Source organism: Leuciscus leuciscus (genome assembly GCF_965113295.1).
Source record: "Leuciscus leuciscus genome assembly, chromosome: 3".
Taxonomy (NCBI): Eukaryota; Metazoa; Chordata; class Actinopteri; order Cypriniformes; family Leuciscidae; genus Leuciscus; species Leuciscus leuciscus.
In genome coordinates this window covers 25,751,173-25,777,029 of record NC_138727.1, presented here as the reverse complement: position 1 = coordinate 25,777,029, position 25,857 = coordinate 25,751,173, and the positions used below count along the sequence as shown (strand labels likewise).

General features: G+C 37.7%; 2 protein-coding genes across 5 annotated transcripts in view; one reads left to right on the top strand and one right to left on the bottom strand.

The window, feature by feature from the left end:
* LOC309495615 (uncharacterized protein) overlaps positions 1–22,336 on the bottom strand; it is a 104,728-nt gene extending 82,392 nt beyond the window's left edge. For 2 of the 3 annotated variants that reach the window (XR_014204725.1, XR_014204726.1), the window contains exons 1-2: positions 22,313–22,336; positions 18,049–21,545 (exon numbers count right to left, since the gene is read on the bottom strand). Coding sequence is in view for 1 of the 3 variants with exons in the window: in XM_082165450.1 (XP_082021576.1) it covers positions 20,431–21,345 (915 nt within the window). In the remaining 2 variants the exon portion in view is untranslated. Of the gene's footprint in view, positions 1–17,572; positions 21,546–22,312 lie in introns of those variants that run through there. The other variant, XM_082165450.1, reaches the window with a different exon arrangement.
* LOC309495590 (MSL complex subunit 3-like) overlaps positions 1–25,857 on the top strand; it is a 520,390-nt gene that overhangs the window by 251,165 nt on the left and 243,368 nt on the right. For both annotated transcript variants that reach the window (XM_082165386.1, XM_082165387.1), the window contains exon 9: positions 17,256–17,566. In XM_082165386.1, the coding sequence (XP_082021512.1) occupies positions 17,256–17,566 (311 nt within the window). The remainder of the gene's footprint in view (positions 1–17,255; positions 17,567–25,857) is intronic.

Here is a 25,857-nt window from a genome sequence, read left to right as displayed (position 1 = left end):
ACTTACCTATGTCTACACTGAAAAAGGCCCTGTCTAGGTACAGTAGAGTTTGTGTAAAGCCATTTGTTAGTCTGGTTCTTCAGTGAAAAAGATTGCAATAAATGGTTTAAGAACCGTAAAACTGTAGCAGCGGATGACTATGATTCTGTTGCGCGTAACTGAGAAACAACTGATGATGGCACGGTTAGATGATCAGTGGATGATCCTGTTGTTTCATTCCTGCCTACATATAGAGATTGAATATTCAAGCTTATTATTATATTATTTCAAGTTTATAAATTTTCTTCCCTTGAACAGCTTTTTTGTTTTAAATTATAATTTTTTTAAATAAAAAAAGGCAGTGTTTTCACAGTTGTCAGCGATTCTTCCTATTGAAATGCTGTATAATGTGCTGCCTCTACCCCTGCTGCCTATCCATCTTGTAATGTGCACACAACAGTTAAATGTTACCACAGACAGTCGTGTAGTGTGAGAAGATTTTAAAAATTGTGCTGTGTGTAGCCGGCATTAGACTGTAACATTCATCATATTGCACAGAGCATAAAAACACCCTTGCTTCATATGACATTTAGATACAATGAAAGGTTGCCTATCTGCCTATGTATTTCATATTTCAACATGTTTCAGTCAATTTCACACATTTTAAGTTGGGCAATATAGTTTGGGAAAAGCCTAACTAGTAAAATGTATACAAGTTTATGTAAAAATAACATGTTAACTAATATAAGTAAGAATAAGTTGCTTCAGAAATTATGTTCTCCACTGGATCATGCAGTATGCCACATCGGGTTCTACTACTGAGGTAAATTCAAGGCTTATTCCTCAATGTCTTTTCATCCCAAAAAAAGTAGATGAACCTGATGAAGCTTGATGTTTTGATTATTGAGGTGATGGGGCTTTTACATGTTCGCATGGCTCACACGGATGATTAGCGAATGAATAGCCTGCGCTGCACGTGGGTGTAAACGTTACAGATTTCAACATTTGTCTATAGACATATTTCTCATGTCTGTGTGGCAAGTATTAACTTCTGCCATATTCCAAAAAGAAGTTCACGGAGACTGAGATGGCTGAGAAAGCTGTTTGACGTTGTCGTAGATTTTTCCCTAAACCTTACTATGTGGGTCGTCTCCAATCGACGTTCCCTATATAGCTACCTGGGTCATCTCCAATCGACGTTCCCTGGGTCATCTCCAATCAATATATAGTCTACCTAACTAACTTGCTTCCCTAACTAGCTTTCTTGCTGCGCAGCAATGATCGACAAACAGACTTCAGCAAATGTTCTCTAAATGCTTTAATCACGGCCGGAAGAGTTCCCGAGCAGTTCTCAGGGAATCTCTCCCAAGAAGCAAGGCCGGAGGATCTCAGACAAATTCCATTGAGAATCCCACCGGAAAACACAAATACAACAGTTTTTATAGAATAAGGAGGTATGGTATTTTATAGAATAATGACATGAAACATTACATAATTTCCCCACAATTTGATTGGTCCTTCATATGCATACCCTTCTGTTTCCAGGTAAAGCAAACTTTGTTTTAATGATTACTTCATTGTTAATCAAAAGGTTTAAATTTAGTCATCTCTCTAGTTTCATTTCCCATATTTGTTATTTTCAGAGGTGGGTAGTAACGAAGTACATACTTCGTTACATTTACTTGAGTATTTTTTGGGGGGAAAATTTTTACTTTTAAGAGTAGATTTGAATGTGGGTACTTTTACTTTAACTCGAGTACATTGCTAATGAAAAAACTGTACTTTTACTTTTTCCTCTCGTTACTTTATTTTAATGCAAAATGTGTTGTTAAATGCGTAGTTTATTCCAAGCGCGATGTATCTTTTTTCTGGGCTTGAGCGATGCTCAATTCACAAATGAATCACTCTTTTGATCAGATCTGTCTAAATCGGTTCGCGAATCAGTTTGAATGATCTGTTCAGTTCCTGCACGCACTGAATCGTCTGAAGCGATTTCAATTCACACTCGACTCGGAGTCGTAACAGGAAGATTTAAGAACATCAAGAGCGTTAGATGAAGTGGCCGTGGACCTACAGTAGGCTACAGTCAAGTGAGAGGAAATCTTCAAATGCATCATATTTTTGCCAGCGATGAAGATCTTTATTAGTAGAACATCTTCGTATGCTTTCTGTGAATGAACGATTCCACAGGACGATATATTCGATTTAATTTCACTCAGGTAATACATTTTACAACCAAACAGATTATTACGCCACGATAGCACTACCAGAAAGTATGACATTACCCGTTTTTTGGACATATACATTAATTTATACATTAAATAAGCTACCATTGTTCACACAGTTTATGAACACCCGCCATCCCGCGGTAGTTTGTGTGTATTGTTGCGCAGTGGCATGTGAACTCGACTTGAAAACACAACAAGTCGGCCGTAGACACAGTTAACCAGTTTAAACATGCTTGCAGAAATATACATTTGATTATATTTTGGAGAACAGAAAGAAGAAGATCCGTCGATGTACTTTTGTTTGTTTTTTTGTGTTCAGATGTTCAGTAGCAGTCATGAGCGCGAGCACATGTGAAGAGTTTTAACTCTTTCTTTTCTGTCAGTTGCATGCCTTTGAATGCAACACTCTGCAGAGTCACATTATTTTGACATTGTCTAATAATCCAAATGTAGGCCTAGTTGTATAAGTTACTATTATACAAACCAAAGGACAGGCAATGATTTTCGGGCTATACAGATGGCAGAAATAATGCTCTTCTGTTTTTGTTGCAAAGATAGCCTATCTACTTATGATAATAGTCATTTAAATAAAAAAATATCTAAATAATATCATTTTATGACGACTTCAGATGCAGAGCCTCTAAGTACCATCTGAAATTTTCTTCTAAAAGAGCATTTTTATCAAGCTTGTATGTTTATGTTCAGTTATTTCACCTAAATGGCAATGAAAAGTATCTATTAATTGTCATTAAAGTGAAATTACTGAACTTAAATATACGAGCTTGATAAAAATGCTTGTTTTAGAAGAAAATTTCAGATGGCACTCAGAGGCTTTTGCATCATGAAGTCTTCATATATATATATATATAAAGGCCTATGATCCAAAGTTACTAGTAACTCGCTACTTGAGTAGTTTTTTCATTGGATACTTTTTTACTCTTACTCAAGTAACTATTAAGATTATTACTTTTACTTTTACTTTGAGTAAATATTTCTATAAGTACTTGTACTTTTACTTGAGTACAGTTTTTGGATACTCTAACCACCTCTGGTTATTTTACGCTCACACAAGCAAAGTCAAAGGCGTATGGCAACACAACATACAACATTCAAAAACACAGGACAGAACGTTTTAGTACATTGAGTTTCAAAGTGTTAGTTTTGTTAGGCCTAAAAAGGAAAGTGAGGTTAGATGTTAGAGTTAATATTAGTTTGATATACAGTTTACTATTTTATTCATTAAAAATCCACCACAGTTCCCCTCTCTGGTCGTAATCACCACGACCACTACCAGGATTTTTAATTCTTCAAATTAATTTTTTTCATACTTGCATGATTTACCTGCTCTTTACCAAATCATCCCATTGTAAGTCAGTGACTTTAATACCACCTGATATCTCCATATTTCTTCCATCAACATCCTAAGCCGGAATGAAAATACAACCAATTTTCCCAATGTTACCACATACACATACCATCTTCTTCCATCAATTTATCTTCAAGCAATCTAATTCTATCTTTAGTAAAAAAGTAAACATCACATATAACATTGCCTTTAGTAGACCTTGAGTCAAGTTTCATCATTTTCTGGATTTCGAATCGCATTGATCTATTAGGCCTAACAGGTTGATACTGCTGATTAACCATTTTTCTTAACCTTATTTTGTTTCACTTAGTAAGCTCTATTTAAGGATCTGTGTAATAAAATCTAACCAAAAAGAAATTCTAGAATTTTTCATTTATTATCCTTAACACAAATATCAATTTTTTTTCAAATTTTTTTTCAAACAATGTCATTACTTTAAAATGAACTCTTTAACCCAGCTCTTGCCATGAGAATAGCCTTAGCTGCTGCCATGCCATTTCATCTTTAACTACTTATCTTCCTACCATCTTATTTTCCCAGAATTAACTGATGGACATAACATATCCTGCCTCTATTTTTTGGTAATGCGGAATAGTTCATAATAGATCCATTGATCCAGATCATTAAATCTGTAACTTCATTGTGAATTAAGAAAGCTTTTCAGAATTTCGCTGAAATGTCTAAACATGTTTAGACAATTTTTTTTTTTAAATTTAACATGTTTTGGGTAACATTGTTCTTGGTCTAGGTTTTAACTTTGTGCCCCCTACATAATTTGTTTTAATTCATGCTCTGAGCTTCATTAAAACTTTAAAATCTTTAGTAATAAGTTGGAAATTTGGTTATGCTATAAAGCTCTTCCACTTAATAATAATTCAGAAATTAAATATGTTTCTCAAAATCAATTTCCTTTTGAAATTTTTTCTTTTGCTATTTTAGCAAATGGAAACACCTAAAATATATTTAATGTAGTCATTCATTCATCGCTATAGAAGTTTACCCAATTATCTATTCGGACCTTGTCCGTCAAAGTAACTTATCACCCATTCTCTCTTATTAGAGAACAACTATTGCCACTATTATTATTATTTTATTTTTTTAGCATCTATGATGTCTGCATTAGGATTTTAAAACCCTCAAGTTTCTTCAAAAATAGTCCCTAGATTATTTATTATTTTTACAGTAATGTACCTAGTTTGAGTCCCTATACTCTACAGAATTAAGAGATTTTCTTCTTCTCAATTTACATGTACCTGAAATAATTTCAAATTAATCAGTTATTGTTCACATCATGAGATCTAAATACTTAGCCCTATGGTATAGTTTAATTGAACCAAATAAAACATTAATAAACATCAATAAACATCACACAAATTGTTTTTTATGCTAAGCTTAAACCATTAGTTTGTCCACATCTTCTTCCAGATGTGTTGATCATCTCGTTGCCCCATGGACATTCCATCTTCACCAGGGTGACTCTTTGCGAACCGTTGCAATGGGTTTTCCCTTGACATTACTAGCACGTCCTTGATCCCCTAATTTATGCTTCGCGTTGGCGTTGGCGTGTGGGGTTTGCTGAGGCTGGTTGGTGTAGTTTAAGGTGAGAGGTTTGGACGGAGGTGTCACTCTAGAAAACTATGTTGGCATTAGTGGAATTGCACTAGCATGGTTTAAATCATACTTATCTGACCGTTATCAGTTTGTAGCAGTAAATGAAGAGATGTCTTATCGATCACAAGTTCAGTATGGCGTACCACAAGGCTCAGTACAAGGACCGTTGCTGTTCACTCTGTACATGCTACCCTTAGGAGATATCATTAGGAAACATGGAATTAGCTTTCACTGTTATGCTGACGATACTCAGCTGTATATTTCTTCAAAACCGAAGAAACTTCGAAACTTACCAATTCACAAAATGAACAGAATGCATAGCTGATATAAAAAATTGGATGACTAGTAATTTCCTACTTCTAAATTCTGAAAAATAGAGATTCTAATTATTGGACAAAAAACTTCCACACAAAATAATCTAGAATACTGTCTAACACTTGATGACTGCTCTGTTAAGTCTTCGTCGTCGGTTAGAAACCTGAGTGTGCTCTTTGATACCAATCTTTCATTTGAAAGTCACGTGTCTAGTATCTGTAAAACCGCAATTTTCCTTCTTAAAAATATATCTAAATTACGCCATATGCTCTCATTGACAAATGCAAAACAATTAGTTCATGCGTTCATGACCTCAAGGCTAGATTATTGTAAAGCTCTACTGGGTGGTTTCCCTTCATGCTTAATAAACAAACCACAGCTGGTTCAAAACACAGCAGCTCGAGTTCTTACCAGAACCAGGAAGTATGACCATATTAGCCCAGTTCTGTCAACACTGCATTGGCTGCCTATTAAACATCGCATACATTTTTAAATATTGCTGATTACTTACAAAGCACTAAATGGTTTAGCTCCGCAGTACTTAAGCGAGCTCTTAACGCATTATAGTCCTTCACGTCTATTGCGATCTCAAAATTCCGGCCAGTTAATAATACCTAGAATATCAAAATCGACTTCTGGCGGTAGATCCTTTTCCTATTTAGCACCAAAACTTTGGAACAGTCTTCCTAACATTGTCCGGGAAGCAGACACACTCTGTCAGTTCAAAGCTAGATTAAAGACACATCTCTTTGACCTAGCATTCACATAATACATTATAGACTTCTATAATTCAATGTTAGGCTGCATAGATTAGGTCAGCTGGAACCGGGAACACTTCCCATAAATCCTGATGTACTCGTTACATCATAAGAAGAATGGCATATACGCTAATTTTAGTGTCTTTGTCAATCCCAAGGTTTTACCGCAGCCTGCCGGATCCAGGCCGTATCCAGATCTGATGAAGGACCTTCGCCTGGACCCGATGACAACGCAGTGCTGCCTTTACCACTCTACAGATAAAGCGTTGTCGGGAAAATTCTTTTTGCGTACCTACCCCGAAGTGACAAAATAAAATAAAATTCTGTATCAAAATTTATAAGGAAAGACCAGTACTTTGTTTAGGCTTGGTTTGTAGGGAATTACAAACCTGCGCACATATATTCAAACGCGCATAACTATAGAACCAATTCTTAATGCACATGTGAACGCCATCAGCGTTTATCACAGGTTCGCGTTTAAAGTCTGCGTAGAGAGAATGGTGTCGTCTTAGCGGCCCCTAATTTAATATCAAAGGATCATTGCGACGGAAGGCAATCAATCAAAACTAACTTTAGCTGGAAAATAACTTTATTAAAGAACCGCTATAAAGCCAAAAGAATCTCTGTTACCTTAAATTATACGTTTATCTCTGTAAAGCTGCTTTGAAACTATCTACATTGTTAAAAGCGCTATATAAATGAAGATGACTTGAATTGACTTGACACTCTTGCTGATAGTTGCAAGATTTTTCCTCAGATCACAACCGCACCCCACTGTACCTTGTTTGTGGAGTGAACCATTTCCTGGCTGCTTTCACCTGTGAATGGAGACCTTAAGTATTTTTGTTAGTGACAACATGTATTAACTCATCTGCTTGTCCGGCCGGTCGTCCTTTTTTGATGATACCTGTGAAATTTCATGTTAAATAGTAACAAGACAATATATATTTTTTTATACATTTGGAGCAGAATCAGTTCTGTTCGATGGGATCCATCATGACATCCTGTAAAAAGGAAAAAGTTAATTATGGGGTGGACAGGGCAAGCTTGCTTGCTCTCTGCCTTCCCAAAGTTATGCGCTGCGTTAGGTGTGGCACTGTTTCTTTCTGCCACAATAATAACCCAGGCCAGGATAGTTAGCCAAAATCATCCATGGCCGTTATTTTATTGGGCATATTTTACCCTGTGGGCCCACTTTACAAATTTAGATACAGCTGTTTTGATTGACATCATTTATTTGTCTTGGTGTTTCTCAGAACACCATCTTTCACACACTCATTTTCACACACTTTCACACACCCCTCTCTGGCCAGAGATTCATACCTTTTTGTCTGCCATAGCAGTTTATGAACTGAATGGGGAACATATACATTTATTATGTGTGGAATACCACCAAATGTGAACGGTAACAACTTTTATGACGACAGAGCTACTGAACGTAGACACACTGTGGCATTTCCCTTGCGACAGGAAACCTAAACGTTAGTATATCAATTTTCAATTGTCCGATGCAGTCGCCATGTGATTGAGTTTAACACAGTGAATGTAAACCTAACTTTTAAAAATCAAATTGATTAAACACTTTAAAATAATAATCATATAGACCTACAATTGCAGTTGAGAGAATCTGTTTTAATTTCTCAAATGCAGTTTGTCATTCATTGCACAATTTCAATTTTCCAAACTTTTAGTTGGTGCTCATACGCTATTTAAAAGAAGATTTGAAGATCTTCACACAATCTTGGATTCATGGACAAAAAGATTAAAAATAACATTACCATCTCATACCCCTGGTGATGACAGCATGTGATTTCAAAAGTTTATAAGTATTCATTGTTTTATTGAAATGAAAATTACCTTTAAATGAAATGGAGTGACCAATATTTTTGCTTTTCTAGCCATCATTTCTCTTTGGACGCCTTGTGGCCTATATTGTATTTTTCTTTTCCATAGAATTCTGCATAGTCAATAACCTATTCATGCTTTTACAACTAGTTGGTTAATGTCATAATGTCTTTTCCAGAGAATCCAGCCCCAGTTTTAACTGATTTGTGAGTAATGTTCTCACTTCCGCTGTTGAACTTCCTGCAGTAGGGCTGTTACTGGTACCTATTGAAAGCAGATTCAGTGTTAGTTGAAGAAATATGAAGAATTGCTGAAACCAGTGGATAATCAAAAACAATCAAGTTAATATGATAATTAACTACATTTTAAACGGTCTCTGTAGTGATCATTGACAATGCAGCACCTAGCCCACTAGGCTGATACATTGGATACATGTCTTTCTGTGTGGATTGTCATTCAGTTGACTTCAGGCTGATACATTGGATCGTCAGGCTGTGACACTCTCCTCGGTCTGGCTTTTGATCCATCCTGCCACAAAATTGCATAATGCATGGCAAAATTGTCTTTAGTCTCAAGTGAAATTGTCACCTTTGCACTGAATCAGTCTCCCCTTGCTGACCCCTCTCAGAGGTGTCAAATTCCTCTTTCAGGAGGGTGGCTGCAGGCCCCACTTCCTCTTTTATTTTTCTGCAGTCATCCCACCTTTCAAGGCAGCTGTCTGAAAACAGCTGTGTGAAAACACTCAGAGAACCGCAAAAATCAAATTAAACAGCTTAATTTCCAAAAGTCTCTTCTGGTTATCAACACAGCAGTTCTTCATTTTATTAAAAAGCTTAGTCCTTCATTGTGGAAAAAAGCAAGCATTCTCCATTGCAAAACACAGGAAAAAGCAAGAAAACTACTCCAATTAGAATAGTGTATAATGTAAACGTAAATTTCTTTGTCTTTTCTCTTTTTTACAAGAAACCAAAATAAAATGACTCTAAGATGTCTGTTATGTGCTTGTTCAAATCACAATTTCTATTTAAATTTGGTCACCCAATCTCATTGTCATACTATGCACAATGCATAAAAATCATCTTAGTTAACATAAACCATTGACTCTTAGAATCTCTGCAATGAAAAAAAAAATTCACACTGTCTCCCAGAGATAACGGGATACAAATTCTAGACACCTTCAGATAGAAAGTATAATATTTAAACATGTGCAGGTAATATCTTACTGTTTATTTAACACTTTAAGAGCACCTATTGCTCGGTTTTATATGGAGAGAGAATTGTGTCTTTATTACATGCGAGAAAATAAATGATCTGAGAGAAAAAAAAAAGTTTGAGAGAAAAAGTTATCACACTGATAGCAAAAAAGCATTTCATGAGAGAAAAAAAGATATTTGAGAGAAAAAGTTCATACCAATAGCAAAAAATTATAATATTTGAGACTAAAAAAAGTTTTGAGAGAAAGTATTTTCTCATAGAACATAAAAAATAATTTCTGAGAAAAAAAAAATCTCTCTCAAAATACTTTGAAAAAAACTCTCAAATATATATATTTTGCTATCAGTGTGAAAACATTTTCTCAAAAAAAAAAAAAGTGTTTCTCTCAAAACGCTTTTCTTTGCTCTCGATGCAATTTCTTGCTCTCGTGTCAGATTTTGCTTTCACTGTGAAAATTGTGTCATGGGCGGGGCCACGTTCCTATTGGCCAGTCGGGTGAGCATCGTCTTGTCTTGGGAGTCGAACTGAATCATTACACCATTGTTCGGTTCACCGGCATAGATGCCGCCTCTGCCTTAGTTGAGCACGGACACTCCAATGTTTGGGTAAGATGATTCACGGTGATCTTAGATGATCACGGACGTATTGCCTGCGAAAATTAATGCGATATGGCTCAGCTTGTCAGTGACCTACGGCTCTGTGTAGTAAATGCCGCTCCATTTGAAAGCAGGTGATGGCGATTTACTACTAATCAAGGAACCGGCTTTACCGACGAGATGCGCATAACAATGTCATCCGATATATCGCCCAGGCCCAGCCCTAGTTCATCATACAACCTCCTGTACAGTTTGATTGGACTCAGAATAAACTATTTTGTTTTAAGGTCAATATGATACATTTCCTGTTTAAACCTATAACTGAATTATAACCTAAAATTATTGTTATTAATGTGTTTAGCATCTGTATCTCTCACTATAGGTAGGATAGAGCACTATCAGTGTTGTGCCTGAACGCGTTCATATTTTGGGTAAACGTGAACTGAAAGTAGCCTATTACTGCCTGATGAACGATACTGTGAACTCGTTCATTCTGGTGTCTGTGAATATCACGCTCTCTCAGTTTAACTTCGTTCAACAGAGTGCCAGATTTCTATAGAGCCTTCCAGGCGAAAACCCGGCTTAACGGTCCTCCACGACGGGTTCCGTCACGAGTGAGTATGTGAGCAAGACGAGTGAGTGTGTGTGTGTGTGAGAGTGCGAGAAACAGCGAGTGTGTGCGCGAGTGAGCGACAGTGTGTGTGTGCGAGTGAGCGATTGTGTGTGCGCGAGTTAGTGAGCGAGCTACAGTGTGCGTGCGAGCGAGCGAGCACAGTGAGAGTGTATGTGCGAGTTAATGTGTGCGTGAGACGGCTCGCGGTGACTGGTCGGAAACGTGTAGTCTGATATATTTCTTGTCCATCCACGACATGACAAGATTTTTAGGAGTCAAAATCGTGTAATCTGACACAGTGACTATCGTAACAGACACAAAAATCTTGTAATCTGAACCACAGGCATATGATCACCGTGAATCATCTTACCCAAACATTGGAGTGTCCGTGCTCAAATAAGGCAGAGGCGGCATCTATGCCGGTGAACCGAACAATGGTGTAATGATTCAGTTCGACTCCCAAGACAAGACGATGCTCACCCGACTGGCCAATAGGAACGTGGCCCCGCCCATGACACAATTTTCACAGTGAAAGCAAAATCTGACACGAGAGCAAGAAATTGCATCGAGAGCAAAGAAAAGCGTTTTGAGAGAAACACTTTTTTTTTTTAGAGAAAATGTCTTCACACTGATAGCAAAATATATATATTTGAGATTTTTTTTCAAAGTATTTTGAGAGATTTTTTTTTTCTCAGAAAGAATTTTTTATGTTCTATGAGAAAATACTTTCTCTCAAAACTTTTTTTAGTCTCAAATATTATTCTTTTTTGCTATTGGTATGAAAACTTTTTCTCTCAAATATTATTTTTTCTCTCATGAAATGCTTTTTTGCTATCAGTGTGATAACTTTTTCTCTCAAACTTTTTTTTTTCTCTCAGATCATTTATTTTCTCGCATGTAATAAAGACACAATTCTCTCTCCATAGTTTTATATATCATACACATTAAAGGGATAGTTCACCCAAAAATGAAAATTCTGTCATCATTTACTCACCCTCAAGTTGTTTCAAACCTGTATGAATTTCTTTTTTCTGCTGAACACAAAAGAAGATATTTTGAAAAATGTCTGTAACCAAACAGTTGATGGACCCCATTGACTTCCATAGTATTTTTTTTCCTACTATGGAAGTCATTGGGGTCCATCAACTGTTTGGTTACCGACATTTTTCAAAATATCTTCTTTTGTGTTCAGCAGAAAAAAGAAATTCATACAGGTTTGAAACAACTTGAGGGTGAGTAAATTATGACAGAATTTTCATTTTTGGGTGAACTATCCCTTTAATAAATCAAAGTCTAACTCATAAAATAATTTCTCAAAATGTCCTATTATTATGATTTATAATTTTAACAATTTCTGCATTTTTTAATTGATCTATTGATCTAACATTTCAACATTTCTTTCTTTAACTTTCTTTATATTCAATCAGTATTAAAGTCTCATTCAAACAAAAAGCAAGTTTCATTTCTACATCATCTCAGGGTATTTTCCCTCCCAAATCTGGTTTCCAGCATGACTAGTTGCTATTTGCAAGAACAAATAGTTTCATTAACAGCTTTCTGGGCGCACTCTCAAACACAATAAATAAAATACTCAACATATACCAATTTGGTTGAATTTAACCATAATTATTGCCCTTAACCCTCTGGGGTCTGAGTGGTTTTTGGGGTCCTTGAGATGTTCTGACATGCCCTGACATTTGTGCTTTTTTCAGTTGCTTATAAACATATTAATGGCAAAGGTATAATTACACTCTATTTAGTACAAACAGGGCTACCATAATATGTGAGCAACATGCATGTACATGTTTGTATTTTGAGAGAATAATGTTTATGCATGGTTATTGAAAAAACTAAAAACTAAAGTTTCTGAAATAAGGCCACAAAACACATACTAAATATGTGACAATAAGACTTTTGACAAATGGATGTCGTTGCCTAGAGTTTTTTCTTCAAAATGATGTGAAGATCATCCTGCCATTATCATTCACATAATACAATACATTGATTTAAATCTTGTAAAACACTTTTTGTTTGTAAAGACAATATGCGCAAGGGGCGTCAACAATTCAACAGCATCATGCATATTTAGTGGTTCACACCTGAGGAGACAATGGGGCCCGCATACTTAATGAGCCATTCATTCAGGTGTGTCACCTATAGCCACAAGAAAGAATGCAAGAGCAATATATATATATATATATATATATATATATTCTACCAAATTGGTTCACAGTTGGAAGCATGTCAATTTTTTATTTTTTATTTTTTTCACAAATTTTGCTTGCAAATTGTATAATATCCAAGGAAAACATGTCTAGTAATTGTGCAGTTAATTCTTATACTGTATTTTCAGTTTTGGAATATGTATCCTCTCCCCAAATTTGTCAATAATAAAACACAATAAAAATTATTTAAAGAAAAGGCTTATATTTACCTTTTAAAATTTGTTTACATCTACCTTGTAAATATATTTTTTTTTTATTAAAAAGGTTACAATTACAACAACAATTGAAGTGTAATCTTTCTTTGTAAAAACTAAAGTATACTTTTTATCATACATATTTCAAAGTTAAGGATTCATTACTTCGAATATAGCCTACATTGACAAAACATACTATATTTAACATATTAGCAAAAATTGGCAAACAAAAGCTTATTTGAGGTGGCAGATATTTTACAGTAAAAATGTGTAATCTATCCAAAACTAATCAACGAAATGTTGTCTTTCATTTGTCTGTAACATAGGTATTTCGTTTTGTATTAATTGTATCTTAATTTTAATAGTTGTTTCATCAACCAATTGCCTGTATTTAATACATAAGAATTAAAAATAGCAGGAACTGGAGCTCGCCTCATAAATGAACCCAAACTCATAAGCTTTGCCTAAAATACCAGAGAAATATATAGAAAGCTCGAAATGTGTTATTTTAAACAAAACTATTATAAACGAAAGAAACCAGACTGCATGAAGCCTCTCTCCTACTTTATAAAGCATAGCCTAGACCATTTAAATATAATTACTCTGAATGACAAGTATGGAAATGGTCCAACCAGTCAAATATGTAGCCTACGTTTATACAAAATAGCTTGCCAACTAATGCAAGTAAATTTAAAAAGACTTACTCATCCGAAATATTATCCACGCCTGGATCAAGTCGCTCTTCAAAATACAAACGTTCGTTGTCAGAGTCCAGTTCTTCTTCTGAGGAAAAAGTGAACTCTTCATCGCTATCCAGGACTAGCTGAAGGGCTGTGTACCGTGTCATCTTCCAACGGCGCAGGAAAGTGAATGAATGAAACTTGCTGGTTTTAAAGCATTTCAGGGGGCTTTTTACCTTATTTTGCATAGATCACCTCAGCACATTATCTTATGAATAGCGCGCTCTGCGAGTGGGTGTGAACTCATTTCAGGGGGCGTTTACCTTATTTTGCATAGATCACCTCAGCACATTATCTTATGAATAGCGCGCTCTGCAAGAGGGCGTGAACTCATTACAGCTAATTAGATGAGACGGGAGAAACTGTACTTCTCTTTAGTTTCATACAGATTACATTGCAGGAGAATATTTGTTTTGAATGTGAACTGTTTTATTTAAAAGTAGAAATTTAAAGCTTTCTTTAGACGCATGTTTCATGGTTGTGTGATAAGTATTCGCTGAGTTGCAGTTCATTTTCCAGACTTGTTTCAGAAAGATTTTTGTGGAGACAGAGTGAGCTGAAAGCGCACCCTGTTTATTTTATTTATTTAAAAATAAAAACAAGGTTTTGATGTTAATGTGAGTGTACACAAAAAAAGAAGACCCTCTATAGTTTATAATCATGTATTTATTTTATTTATATGACCATAAATGACAGATTTTTTTAAGTTTATGTTGCTGCTATGTGAAAAAAATCCAGCAAAACGCGTCGGCGCGTTTCTCGACCTCAGAGGGTTAATAGCCAATGTAAGAACATAATTTAAACCTGTCTGGAATGGTCCCTCTGTCGAACAGGGTTCTGCAGTCTGGCAGAATGAAGACAACGTGGTTTCTCCGACAGAGGGAGATTCCGAGGACTCCTGGCCAAATTATGGTAGATTTTTCCCTAAACCTAACTATCTGGGTCGTCTCCAATCGACGTTCCCTAACGTCTTCAATCAACGTTTAATATATAGTCTACCTAACTAACTTGCTTCCCTAACTAGCTTTCTTGCTGCGCAGCAATCATCGACAAACAGACTTCAGCAAATGTCCTTAATGCTGGGTACACACCAAAAGATTTTTTACATCTTATACGATTTTCAAAATGTGACAGACCACAAACATGAGGACAAAAAATCCTAGATTTAAGCGTTTTGCTTCTATAGTGTGTGGTGTGCCATGATGTGACAAAGACAGCACACCACACACAAACAGATTTTCAACCAGAGTCTCGACTATGAACACAGGAAATCTCGCAAAATATCGTGAGACTTCAGAATAAGCATGACGGACGATATGCAGGAAGAAATTGCGATAGTGTTTGGAATGATTTTCACAGAAAATTCACGTGAAAAAAACATTGTACCTACCATTATATATAACCTTTTATACAGAAATGTATTCATTCTTTATTGTCTTTATTTATTCTTTATTGTCTCTTTAGAAAAAGTTATTTAATCCCTCTTGTCTATAGAACCTCACTGAACCCTTAACACTCAGCTTTTTTTTTTTTTTTGATTTTAAGAATTATACAATTACAGTCAGGGGGGTACAAAGAGTAAAGCCGATAAACAAACATAAAAAGACATATACATAAACAGTGACAAACTTAAAAGTTAAACAAAAATTTGAAAATGTTTACAGATTGAAACGCACTTTGCAGCTTTCTTATTTTTCAAACCCAATATTGTGTTTAGGTATTGTAAAATTTCTGCTCTTAAAATGAAAAACTTGTTTCCTTGAAATTTACACTTATGAATACTAAATCTTAACATTAAGCTTCCTGCAAGTGTGTGTGTGTGTGTGTGTGTGTGTGTGTGTGTGTGTGTGTGTGTGTGTGTGTGTGTGTGTGTGTGTGTGTGAGAATGACCGTGTCTTCCATCATCTCGCTTTCTGATTGGATATTGTTTCGTTTCACGTGATAATCTCCAGAGCGTGCGCGTGTTTGTCCTCGGAGTTCCCCCCACACATCAGGATTTCTGATCGTAAATATTAAACATGTTTAATATTTACGATTCGCGATCGGAGCGGCTCCGACGTTCTTCCGAGCAGGTTCGGACACTCTTAACTTACCTCACACCAAGGGGAAATCTGATAAAATAATCTGTTAAACCATCAAGATAATCGGGACATAGCTAGGATTGTCGGAAGGGGAGAAATCGGCCCAAAATCAGCCCGATTATCTTTTGGTGTGTACCCAGCATTAAATGCTTTAATCACGGCCGGAGGATCTCTCGAGCGGTTCTCAGAGAATCTCCCCCAAGAAGAAGCAAGGCCGGAGGATCTCAGACAAATTCCATTGAGAATCCCACCAGCTAAAAGAATACAACAGTTTTTATAGAATAAGGAGGTATGGCAAAAATGTCATGCTGCATTACATAATCTCCCCACAATTTGATTGGTTTTCATAGACCAGGGGTGTCAAACTCAGTTCCTGGAGGGCCACAGCCCTGCAGAGTTTAGCTTCAACCCTAATTAAACACACCTGATCAGCTAATCAAGTCTTTCAGGCTTATTTGAAAACTGCAGGTGTGTGTGTGTTGAAGCAGAGTTGGAACAAAACTGTGTAGGGCTGTGGCCCTCCAGGAACTGAGTTTGACTCCTGTGTCATAGACAAACCCTTCTGTTACTAGGTAAAGCAAACTTTGTTTTAATGATTACTCCATTGTTAATCACAAGGTTCAAACTTAGTCATCTGTCTATATTTGTTATTTTTACATTCACACAACCAAAGTCAAAGTGGTATGGCAACACGACATACAACATTCAAAAACAGGACAGAACGTTTTAGTACATTGTGTTTCAAAATGTTATCATGTAAGGTCTAAAAAGAGAAATAAGGTTAGATGTTAGAAACATGGTTAGTTTAATAACAGTTTACCTATTTTATCTATTAAAAATCCACCACGTCTTTATTTTTTGCAAAAGCACAAAGTTCAGTTGTTATTGTATACACAAATAAAGGTACAGACAGTTTTGAATGATCTTGTCTGTATGACCAAAACTAACAGAGTATTTTAAGTTCTTTCCACTGTTATCAGGGAAAAAAGTAGCTGTAGTTTGATAATAGCAGTATAAATTTCATATAGCTTATATATATATATATATATATATATATATATAGCTATTAATATAGCTGACTATATTCAGGAGTCACTTGAAATTAATTGTTTGAATAATTTAATGAACATATCCACCATTTGATAACTAGATCAACAAAATATCCTAAAACCCTGCTGTATAAAAGAAAGTGTCAAGTCTATACTGGTGCTCAAATTGAATATCCTAATACCTTCATGTCTACCCCTGAATATGCCAGAAGATGTGGGTCATCTCTGTTTGCCTCCGCTGTAATTCAGAGTGTTCTTTTGCATGTTTATGCTTTAGATATTTTGCATTATCAAAGAATGCATGCAACACAGAGCCTGTCAGTCAGAATGTTTAAAAGCTCTAATATGAAATACTGTAGGAATTAATTAATCTTTTTTCCTTTTTCTTTTTAGAATCTAAGATCAGATAAGATTATTCATAATTTACATTTTTATTAAAGGAATCTCAGAGAACGTTCCCCCAGCCCTGGCCAGAATCCTTCCACCCCCCAGTCCACAGACAGCCAAGCAGCTCTGAGCGAAACATCCTGTGTCCCTGTCATCATGGCAACACCACCTAAGCGCAGACGCTGTGGCTACCTGGATTCCGATGCCACACAATCCTTGCGTCGCTCAACGCGCAATACATCCGGAGGGGATCGGGCAGCAGAAGCTGGGGGTGGAGGCAGCAGCAGTGCCTCTCCGCAACCAAAGCGAAGGCTTACTGAGGTGCAAACTCCACTACCCAAGTTCTTCCTCAACCTAGAGAAGAGTGAGTCACACTTTTTGTGTCCTGTTTCATTTCTTAAAACTAAGGCCCTGTCCCATTTCTCCCCCCTTAAAACTTCCACTTGGTTTTGAGTGCCCTCAAAAGTAAAGTCCCCTCAACGAGGGAAGTGGAGTTGAAGATCTTTCCCTATGAAATGGGACATCACTACTATGTGAATACATGCACATAACTATCCCAGTTATGATCAGGATATAAGTATCCATAATAATATGCTAGAAATCTAATAAAGTAATCAAATGTAAAATAACACAGCATAGTTTATTATAGAAAGATTAATGCTTATTAAAGCTAAAGTTATTCATTCAAGAGCTGGGAGTAATTTTCTCTTTGCCTTTAGTTGTTTTATTCACATTAAAGGTGTAATCATTAGCAGGTTTATTAGACGCTGCCACTTAAAGACCGAATGCATATCTAATAATACACATTTTCTCCCAACTATTCCACAACTAACTCCCATTTAAGACATAAACTGTGTTAAAGTAAATCTCCAAACCGGTCATTTAGCCATATTTTTGTCTGTATTTGATCGTTTAGACGCGCACATGAAACCCAAAGTATAGTTTGCTTGTCTAGTTGCAGTCCGTTTCCGCGCGCCGCCATGGGAACAGGGTCAACGTCTCTTGCGCGGATCATTGTGCTTATAATAGCTCTTTTTACAATCAAACACCTCCCGCAATTTAGAATCAGCAGACACTGCATTTTACAACAATCACTGATTGTGCTCAGTGCTGTTTGGGTTTAACGTTAGGGAGAAGTGACAGCGCGCTGTAAAGAAAAAGATGAAGCACTAGATGAACGCGGCTAGTTTTTATTCGTTTTACCTCACATCTTCTTTTTATAATCCTTGGAAGCCAAAATCGAAAATAAAATTAGATGAACTACCCAGATCAGATGTATATTTGATGGGCAGACTCTCTCGAAGCACTCGGCAGATATCACAAACATCGTCAGACATTAGTGTTAAAAACTTAACAGTCCATTGGATGTGCATCAAACTAACATATTCCAACATATTTAGAAATTTTAACATGCTTATTTGCGAAAATATACTTAAATTTAAATTGTTCCTTTCCAGCGGTATCCGCCATCTTGTTTAAAAAAAAATGACCGGCTTGCTGAGTCCGCAAGGTATCCTGGGTAATTTCATCTTCCACTTCGTTTTAAGCCTGCATCGGACCGCACTATGTTTTGAGGGTTGATTTTAAGGGGAGAATAGCACTCCCCCTTGCTCTTTAGAGTATTGGGACACCCTACCCCTACACGAGAACGCGCAAAAACAAGGGTTAGGGCAGAAATCTAGGGTAAGGGGAGGTATTGGGACAGGCCCTAACTCTGTGCACAATTTTAAGTTAATTCCAATTAAACTACACACTAAAAACTCCTGGGTTAAAAATAACCAATATTTTATTTCAGAAAATAAAACTTTGTTTTACATTTATATTACATACTTCAAGCACTTTAAAATTTTTTATTGCATTAAATTAAAATCTATATGAAAAAACACACACTTGGACATGTTTATTTTGCTATTTATTTTACGTCACACTGTAATAATAATATTAGAAATAAAAAATAGAAAAATAAACAACAATTCTCTGAAGAGCCTCAAAAAAAAAAAAAAACTTTGGGGACAAGATTTTTGATAGGGTCCTCATCAAAGAGAAGAAATGCCTCCTCATCTATGTCTTCATCTGAAAGACAGAAAACGCTCTCGGTTACTAACGTAACCTCGGTTCTCTCTAGATGAGGGAACGAGTGTTGCGTAAGTAAGGGTTAATGCCCGACGAGGTGTCCACTTATCACAGATAGTTTCCTAAATCGTTTTTATTAGGCCTACAGCAAATATTGTCAACCATTCACTCACGTGTTGAAAGGAAAGCAAGCAAGACAGAAAGACAGGCAATGGCAGCAGGCCTATGCCAGACGTAACTTACACACTATAAGGACGCCTTTCCTAGGTGTACATTATCACTTTTTAACGGACACCCTGCAGCCAATCAGAATCGAGTATTCACCCAGACCATGGTATAAGCTAGCTTACGCTACGGGAAAATCCCTTTTCTCGAGAATACGGAAGCCAAAAAATGATCCTTAATTTTTGCATTAATTTAAAACGCATTGCTGCATAAGCAGACCTAAGCTAAGGCAGCTCGCGCGCCTATTGGTTGCTCTGCAGCAACTGCTGCAACCTATCGAGGGAGTGCCCGTGACGTAAGCACCAATGAGGGTGCTTTTACCGTGCACGTCACGTCCCGCCAGAAGGGGCGTGGCTTAAGACTATATAAGCAGAGTCAAGATAGGTTGTTCTTTGGTTTTTCATACTGAAGCGAAACCAGAAAGTAGCACAAGCACGGCAGGGTTATGCAACACTCGTTCCCTCATCTAGAGAGAACCGAGGTTATGTTAGTAACCGAGAGCGTTCTCTTACGAGAGAACTCTCGTGTTGCGTAAGCTAGCTTACGCTACGGGAACCCAATGTAAAACGCCGTGCGTGCTAGTGATGTCCACATATATATTCCCAAGGGCATGTGCCCGGGGATACACATAATAGTGGTAATATCTGGGCCGACCGGGGTGGGCCTAAGAATATAATTAACCATTCCTGAGAAGGGGGAATGGGTGCTTAGTACGGTAGAATAGCCGGGATAGACATCCGTGGGCTGAATCTCATAAGAATGATTTAATAACTGCTTTGTTAGTCAGAAGACATCTGAGCCCGAGGGACAGATGTGAGTGTAAAATTACAGTCAGGGGGAACAATCAGCCTGATCTGTCGATCTAGTTTCCGTGCCGGCAGCACATACATAATACACAGTCTGCACAGATCCGAGTCGAGCTGTGTTATGTTAGACTGACAACAGTTTAGCCTGTAAGGCGGGAACTTCCAGGTTATAAAACCTCATAAATGTAGACAGAGAGACCCAGCCTGCCGCCATACAAATATCCTGGAGTGAAACTCCGCTGGACCATGCCCACAAAGAGGCCATGCCTCTGGTGGAATGAGCGCTGATGCCCAGAGGACATCGAAGGCCCTTAGACCTATAAGCTAGAGCAATAGCGTCAACTATCCACCTGGATAGGCTCTGTTTTAACGTGGCTAGCCCTTTAGTACGGCCACCAAAAGAAACAAAGAGCTGTTCCGACTGCCTGAAAGCAGCAGACCGTTCAACATATATTCTTAATGCCCTGACAGGGCAGAGAAAATTCACATCGCCCTCACCATCAGGTCTTGGAAGAGCTGACAGTGAAATGACTTGTGATCTGAATGGAGTGGAAAGCACTTTGGGGACATAACCGTGTCTTGGTTTGAGGATGACTTTGGAGTCATTAGGCCCAAACTCAATGCACGTAACACTCACAGAGAGCGCGTGGAGGTCACCCACTCGCTTAACTGAGGCGAGAGCCACGAGGAAAGCGGTCTTAAACGAAAGATACCGCAGATCCACGGACTGAAGTGGTTCGAAAGGTTCACCCTTCATGGCATCCAGGACCATGGAGAGGTCCCAGACCGGAACCAGAGGGGGCCGGGGAGGGTTTAATCTCCTAGCTCCTCTCAAGAAGCGGATGATGAGATCATTCCTTCCCAGTGATTGGCCATGCATAGGTTTTGTAAACACTGCTATGGCCGCCACGTATACTTTGAGCGTGGAGGGGGATCTGCCCTCGTCCAAAAGCTCCTGTAGAAAGGAGAGAATCTCCGTGACGCTACAGCGTTGTGGATCTGTGTTTCGGGCGAGCACCAGCCGGAAAACCCTGACCATTTAGAAGTGTAGAGCCGTCTCGTAGAGGGTGCTCTAGCCTGAGCAGAGGTGGGTAGAGTATCCAAAAACTGTACTCAAGTAAAAGTACAAGTACTTATAGAAATATTTACTCAAAGTAAAAGTAAAAGTAATAATCTTAATAGTTACTTGAGTAAGAGTAAAAAAGTATCCAATGAAAAAACTACTCAAGTAGCGAGTTACTACCGTATTTTCCGCACTATAAGGCGCACTTAAAAGCCTTAATTTTTTTCAAAAAACGACAGTGCGCCTTATAATCCGGAGCGCCTTATATATGGATCTGGCGCCTTATATTAATGTCTGTAAAACAACCGCTGACTTAAACCTTTTGTTTATACTTTTGCCTGGCACCGGAGCGCGAGCCTCCGCTGACTGCGCGCGGACCTCCCCAAACAGACGAGGCATTTATACTTGACGCAACTGTTTTGTTTTAGACTGAACACCAGACCATACAACTGATTTAGACGCGCAAACTGGGTGCCGGTGTGATGAGATGTACTAATATCCGTCTGCTCGGGCAGATTCGGCTCAAAGTCGTGCATCTTCGGATGCGGAGGCGCGCGCGCTGTCACAATGACGTCATTTTGCCGCGCGCGCGCCTCCGCATCCGAAGATGCACGACTTTGAAACGAATCTGCCCGAGCAGACGGATATTCGTTTTTTATTACCTTCGCGTCGAGTATAAACAAGGTTTATCAGCCACTTGTTTTTTCATATTTTTTTGCAAGTGGTAGATCTTGGTTTACATTTGGACTTTGGATGTGATCTTTGGCTTGAAAAGGTTGGTGACCACTGCATAACGCAAACCCAGTCAAACGTTTGACTGCAGTATCTTCTATTCTATGCGCCTTATAATCCGGTGCGCCCTATATATGAAAACAGTTCTAAAATAGGCCATTCATTGAACGTGCGCCTTATAATCCGGTGCGCCTTATAGTGCGGAAAATACGGTAGTTACTTTGGATCATATAGGCCTATATATACAATATATATATATATATATATATATATATATATATATATATATATATATATATACACACTCACCTAAAGGATTATTAGGAACACCTGTTCAATTTCTCATTAATGCAATTATCTAATCAACCAATCACATGGCAGTTGCTTCAATGCATTTAGGGGTGTGGTCCTGGTCAAGACACTCTCCTGAACTCCAAACTGAATGTCAGAATGGGAAAGAAAGGTGATTTAAGCAATTTTGAGCGTGGCATGGTTGTTGGTGCCAGACGGGCCGGTCTGAGTATTTCACAATCTGCTCAGTTACTGGGATTTTCACGCACAACCATTTCTAGGGTTTACAAAGAATGGTGTGAAAAGGGAAAAACATCCAGTATGCGACAGTCCTGTGGGCGAAAATGCCTTGTTGATGCTAGAGGTCAGAGGAGAATGGGCCGACTGATGATAAACTGCATGATTTTCTGGACTAAAGCAAACCAGTTTTTCCATGTTAACTCAATAATGCATGCTTACACACACACACACACACACACACACACACACACACACACACACACACACACACACACACACACACACACACACACACACACACACACACACACACACACACACACACACACACACACAGAGAGAGAGAGAGAAATAAACATACACAAATACAAATATGTGTTTAATGTTTTGGAATATGTTATTGAGAAAATATATGTATTGGTCTATTAGAATTCCTTTGTGATCTAATAATATAAAAAAGAAAAGAAAAAAAAAAGAAAAAATGATTGCTTTTTAAAGCATTTGTTTGTTTCCCAATACTGAAAACTAATGAAAAGGTCATATGTAATACTGCTGCTCCCTCTAGTGGACAGTGGTATTACAGCTCCCATCTTACAGTTGAAGTGATTGAATGAATTAATGAATGGGAATTTGGTTTTTCACTTATATCTCGGGAACCAGAAGGCGAAAAATTCTGAAACTCAGAGCATAGATAGTGCTTGAGGAGCCCTGTTGAATGAGACCATCAATTATTTACTATGATTTACCATGTTTCTAGCGTGATTTACCACATTACTAGCAATTATGTGAAGTGTCAGTGCAAATGAAGTGATAAACACTGACAAAATATGATTGTGTTATAATAGTTATTGTAATATAAGTATTTTCCTTGTTAACTCAATAATGCATGCTTACACACACACACACACACACACACACACACACACACACACACACACACACACACACACACACACACACACACACACACACACACACACACACACACACACAGATACAAATATGTTTTCAATGTCTTTAGGATGTGTTATTGTGAAAAAATATTTTAATGGTCTAACCATTTCATATATTTCATTGTGATCTATATTATCAGTCCAATAATAATAATAAAAAAAAATAGCTTTAACCATTTGTTTGTTGGCCAAAGCTGAAAGCTGATAAAAAGATTAATACTATGTCTAATACTGCTGCTCCCTCTAGTTGACAACAGTGGAATTACAGCCTCCATCTTACAGTTGAAGTGTTTGAATGAATGAATGGGAATTTGGTTTTTCACTTATATCTCGGGAACCAGAAGGCGAAAAATTCTGAAACTCAGAGCATAGATAGTGCTTGAAGAGCCCTGTTGAATGAGACCATCACAGTGTTTTTGGGCAATTGGGGCAGGGACTTATGACCGTTCAAAGGCATGTATTTTGAGGCTTTTATCTCTGGAATGCCCAGGGCAAATTACACCACATTTGAATCGAAGCTAGCCAAGGATGGGCCCTTTCCAACGAGCTCTCACACAAGGTTCGGGGTGGTCTGGGTCGGGAGTTACGGCGGTTCAAAATCGGGGGTCCCGCGGTCTAGCGATCCGCGGGGGGGGGGGGGGCGCGCTCCCGAGGCCCGCGATGACACGTTTCGATCAAGAGCCCGGAGAGGACCTTACCATAAAAATTTGAGCGCGCAACGACTTTCCGTTTTCGAGTTATGAGTGAATTTGTACTGGGGGGGCGTGGCCTAAATGCCGTTTTACTTTCGTTTTCATGTTAAATGTTAAAATAATGATTTTATAAAGTCTAAATATGAATTATATAACAATATTAGGGAGTAGTATGATGAAATGACAGCAGGGGGCAGTAAAATACCACTTATTGGCTTAATATGGTATTCATTTTAAGGCCACATATTGAAGTGACCCTATTATAGCTATCCAAATGAAGTAGTTCAACTTTTTCTGACAATTATTGATCTAGTGAGTCCAGAGAATTGTATTGCACTGTTTTTTAACATTATTTTATAAACATTATATGATCATATGGAAAACACAATTTACAGCCAATACAGGCAATTTACCATAGGAAATATATGGTTTTAAAGCTTTTTAACAGTTATAGCGCCACCTATGGTCCGATCTTCATAAAAATTTCCATGCTTCTTTAGCATGTTATGTCACATATGCTCATCAATTTTTGTGAAGTTCTGAGTTTTCATTTAGGATTTATAGGCTTTTTAGTGTATTTTGCCAAGCCCATTTTCTAAATGACCCTATTACAGCCATCCAAATGCAAAATTTCAACTTTTTTTCGATAATTATTGATCTAGAGAGTCCAGAGAATTGCCCTAGACTGGTCTGGTTCTGATCGGGCGAAAAACCAGGGACTAGTTCGCAAAAGTAGGTTTTTAACATGTTTGCGAATATTTAATGAACGGTTTGATTGACAGCAGTGATTCTTGAGGCAAAGTTGTTCAGCATGAGCAGATCTATCAAATGATATGCATACTGTGTTGATGTGTGCAACACCACGTGATTACAGAGGGCGTAAACCTCGTTAGCGACAACTAGTGGCCGATTTCTTTCAAAATTCTTACAGACCTCTAGGGCCATGAGTCGAACATGCCCATCGAGTTTTGTTCCGATCGGCCTCCGTTAACCTTGTCTAATAGGTGCTCAACTTCATTGGCCAATGGCGGCCATGTTTTTTGAGATACACCAATGTCCTCATAGATATACATGGCACCCTGGACCAAGAGACTTCATGCCAATTTTCAAGTCAATTGGACTAACGGTCAGGTGGTTATAGCCCTTTTCATGTTTTTTTCATGTTATAACGCCACCTAGTGTTCAATCGTCGCGATTTTTTTACTGTGACCCCAGATTGAACTCATACACATGTGTACTGAGTTTGGTGAGAATATCTAATTTCGTTCATGAGTTATAACCATTTTAGTAAACTGGCTCCGCCTCCTGCGAACGTTTTGACGCCCCTTAGCAACCGTGGATCGAAATTTCAACTTTTTTTCGATAATTATTGATAATCAGACTCCAGAGAACATTTCTGCACTGATTTGGTTCCAATTGGCCAAAAAAAAACCTCTACTAGTTTGCAAAAGTAGGTTTTGGACAAAATTCAAAATGGCGGAAAAATTTGCATACCGGAAATGAAATTTAAGATATACATTTTGTCCGTCTTGAGACAAGGATTGCAGTGATATAAGACACTTGAGTCTGTGACAAAGGGT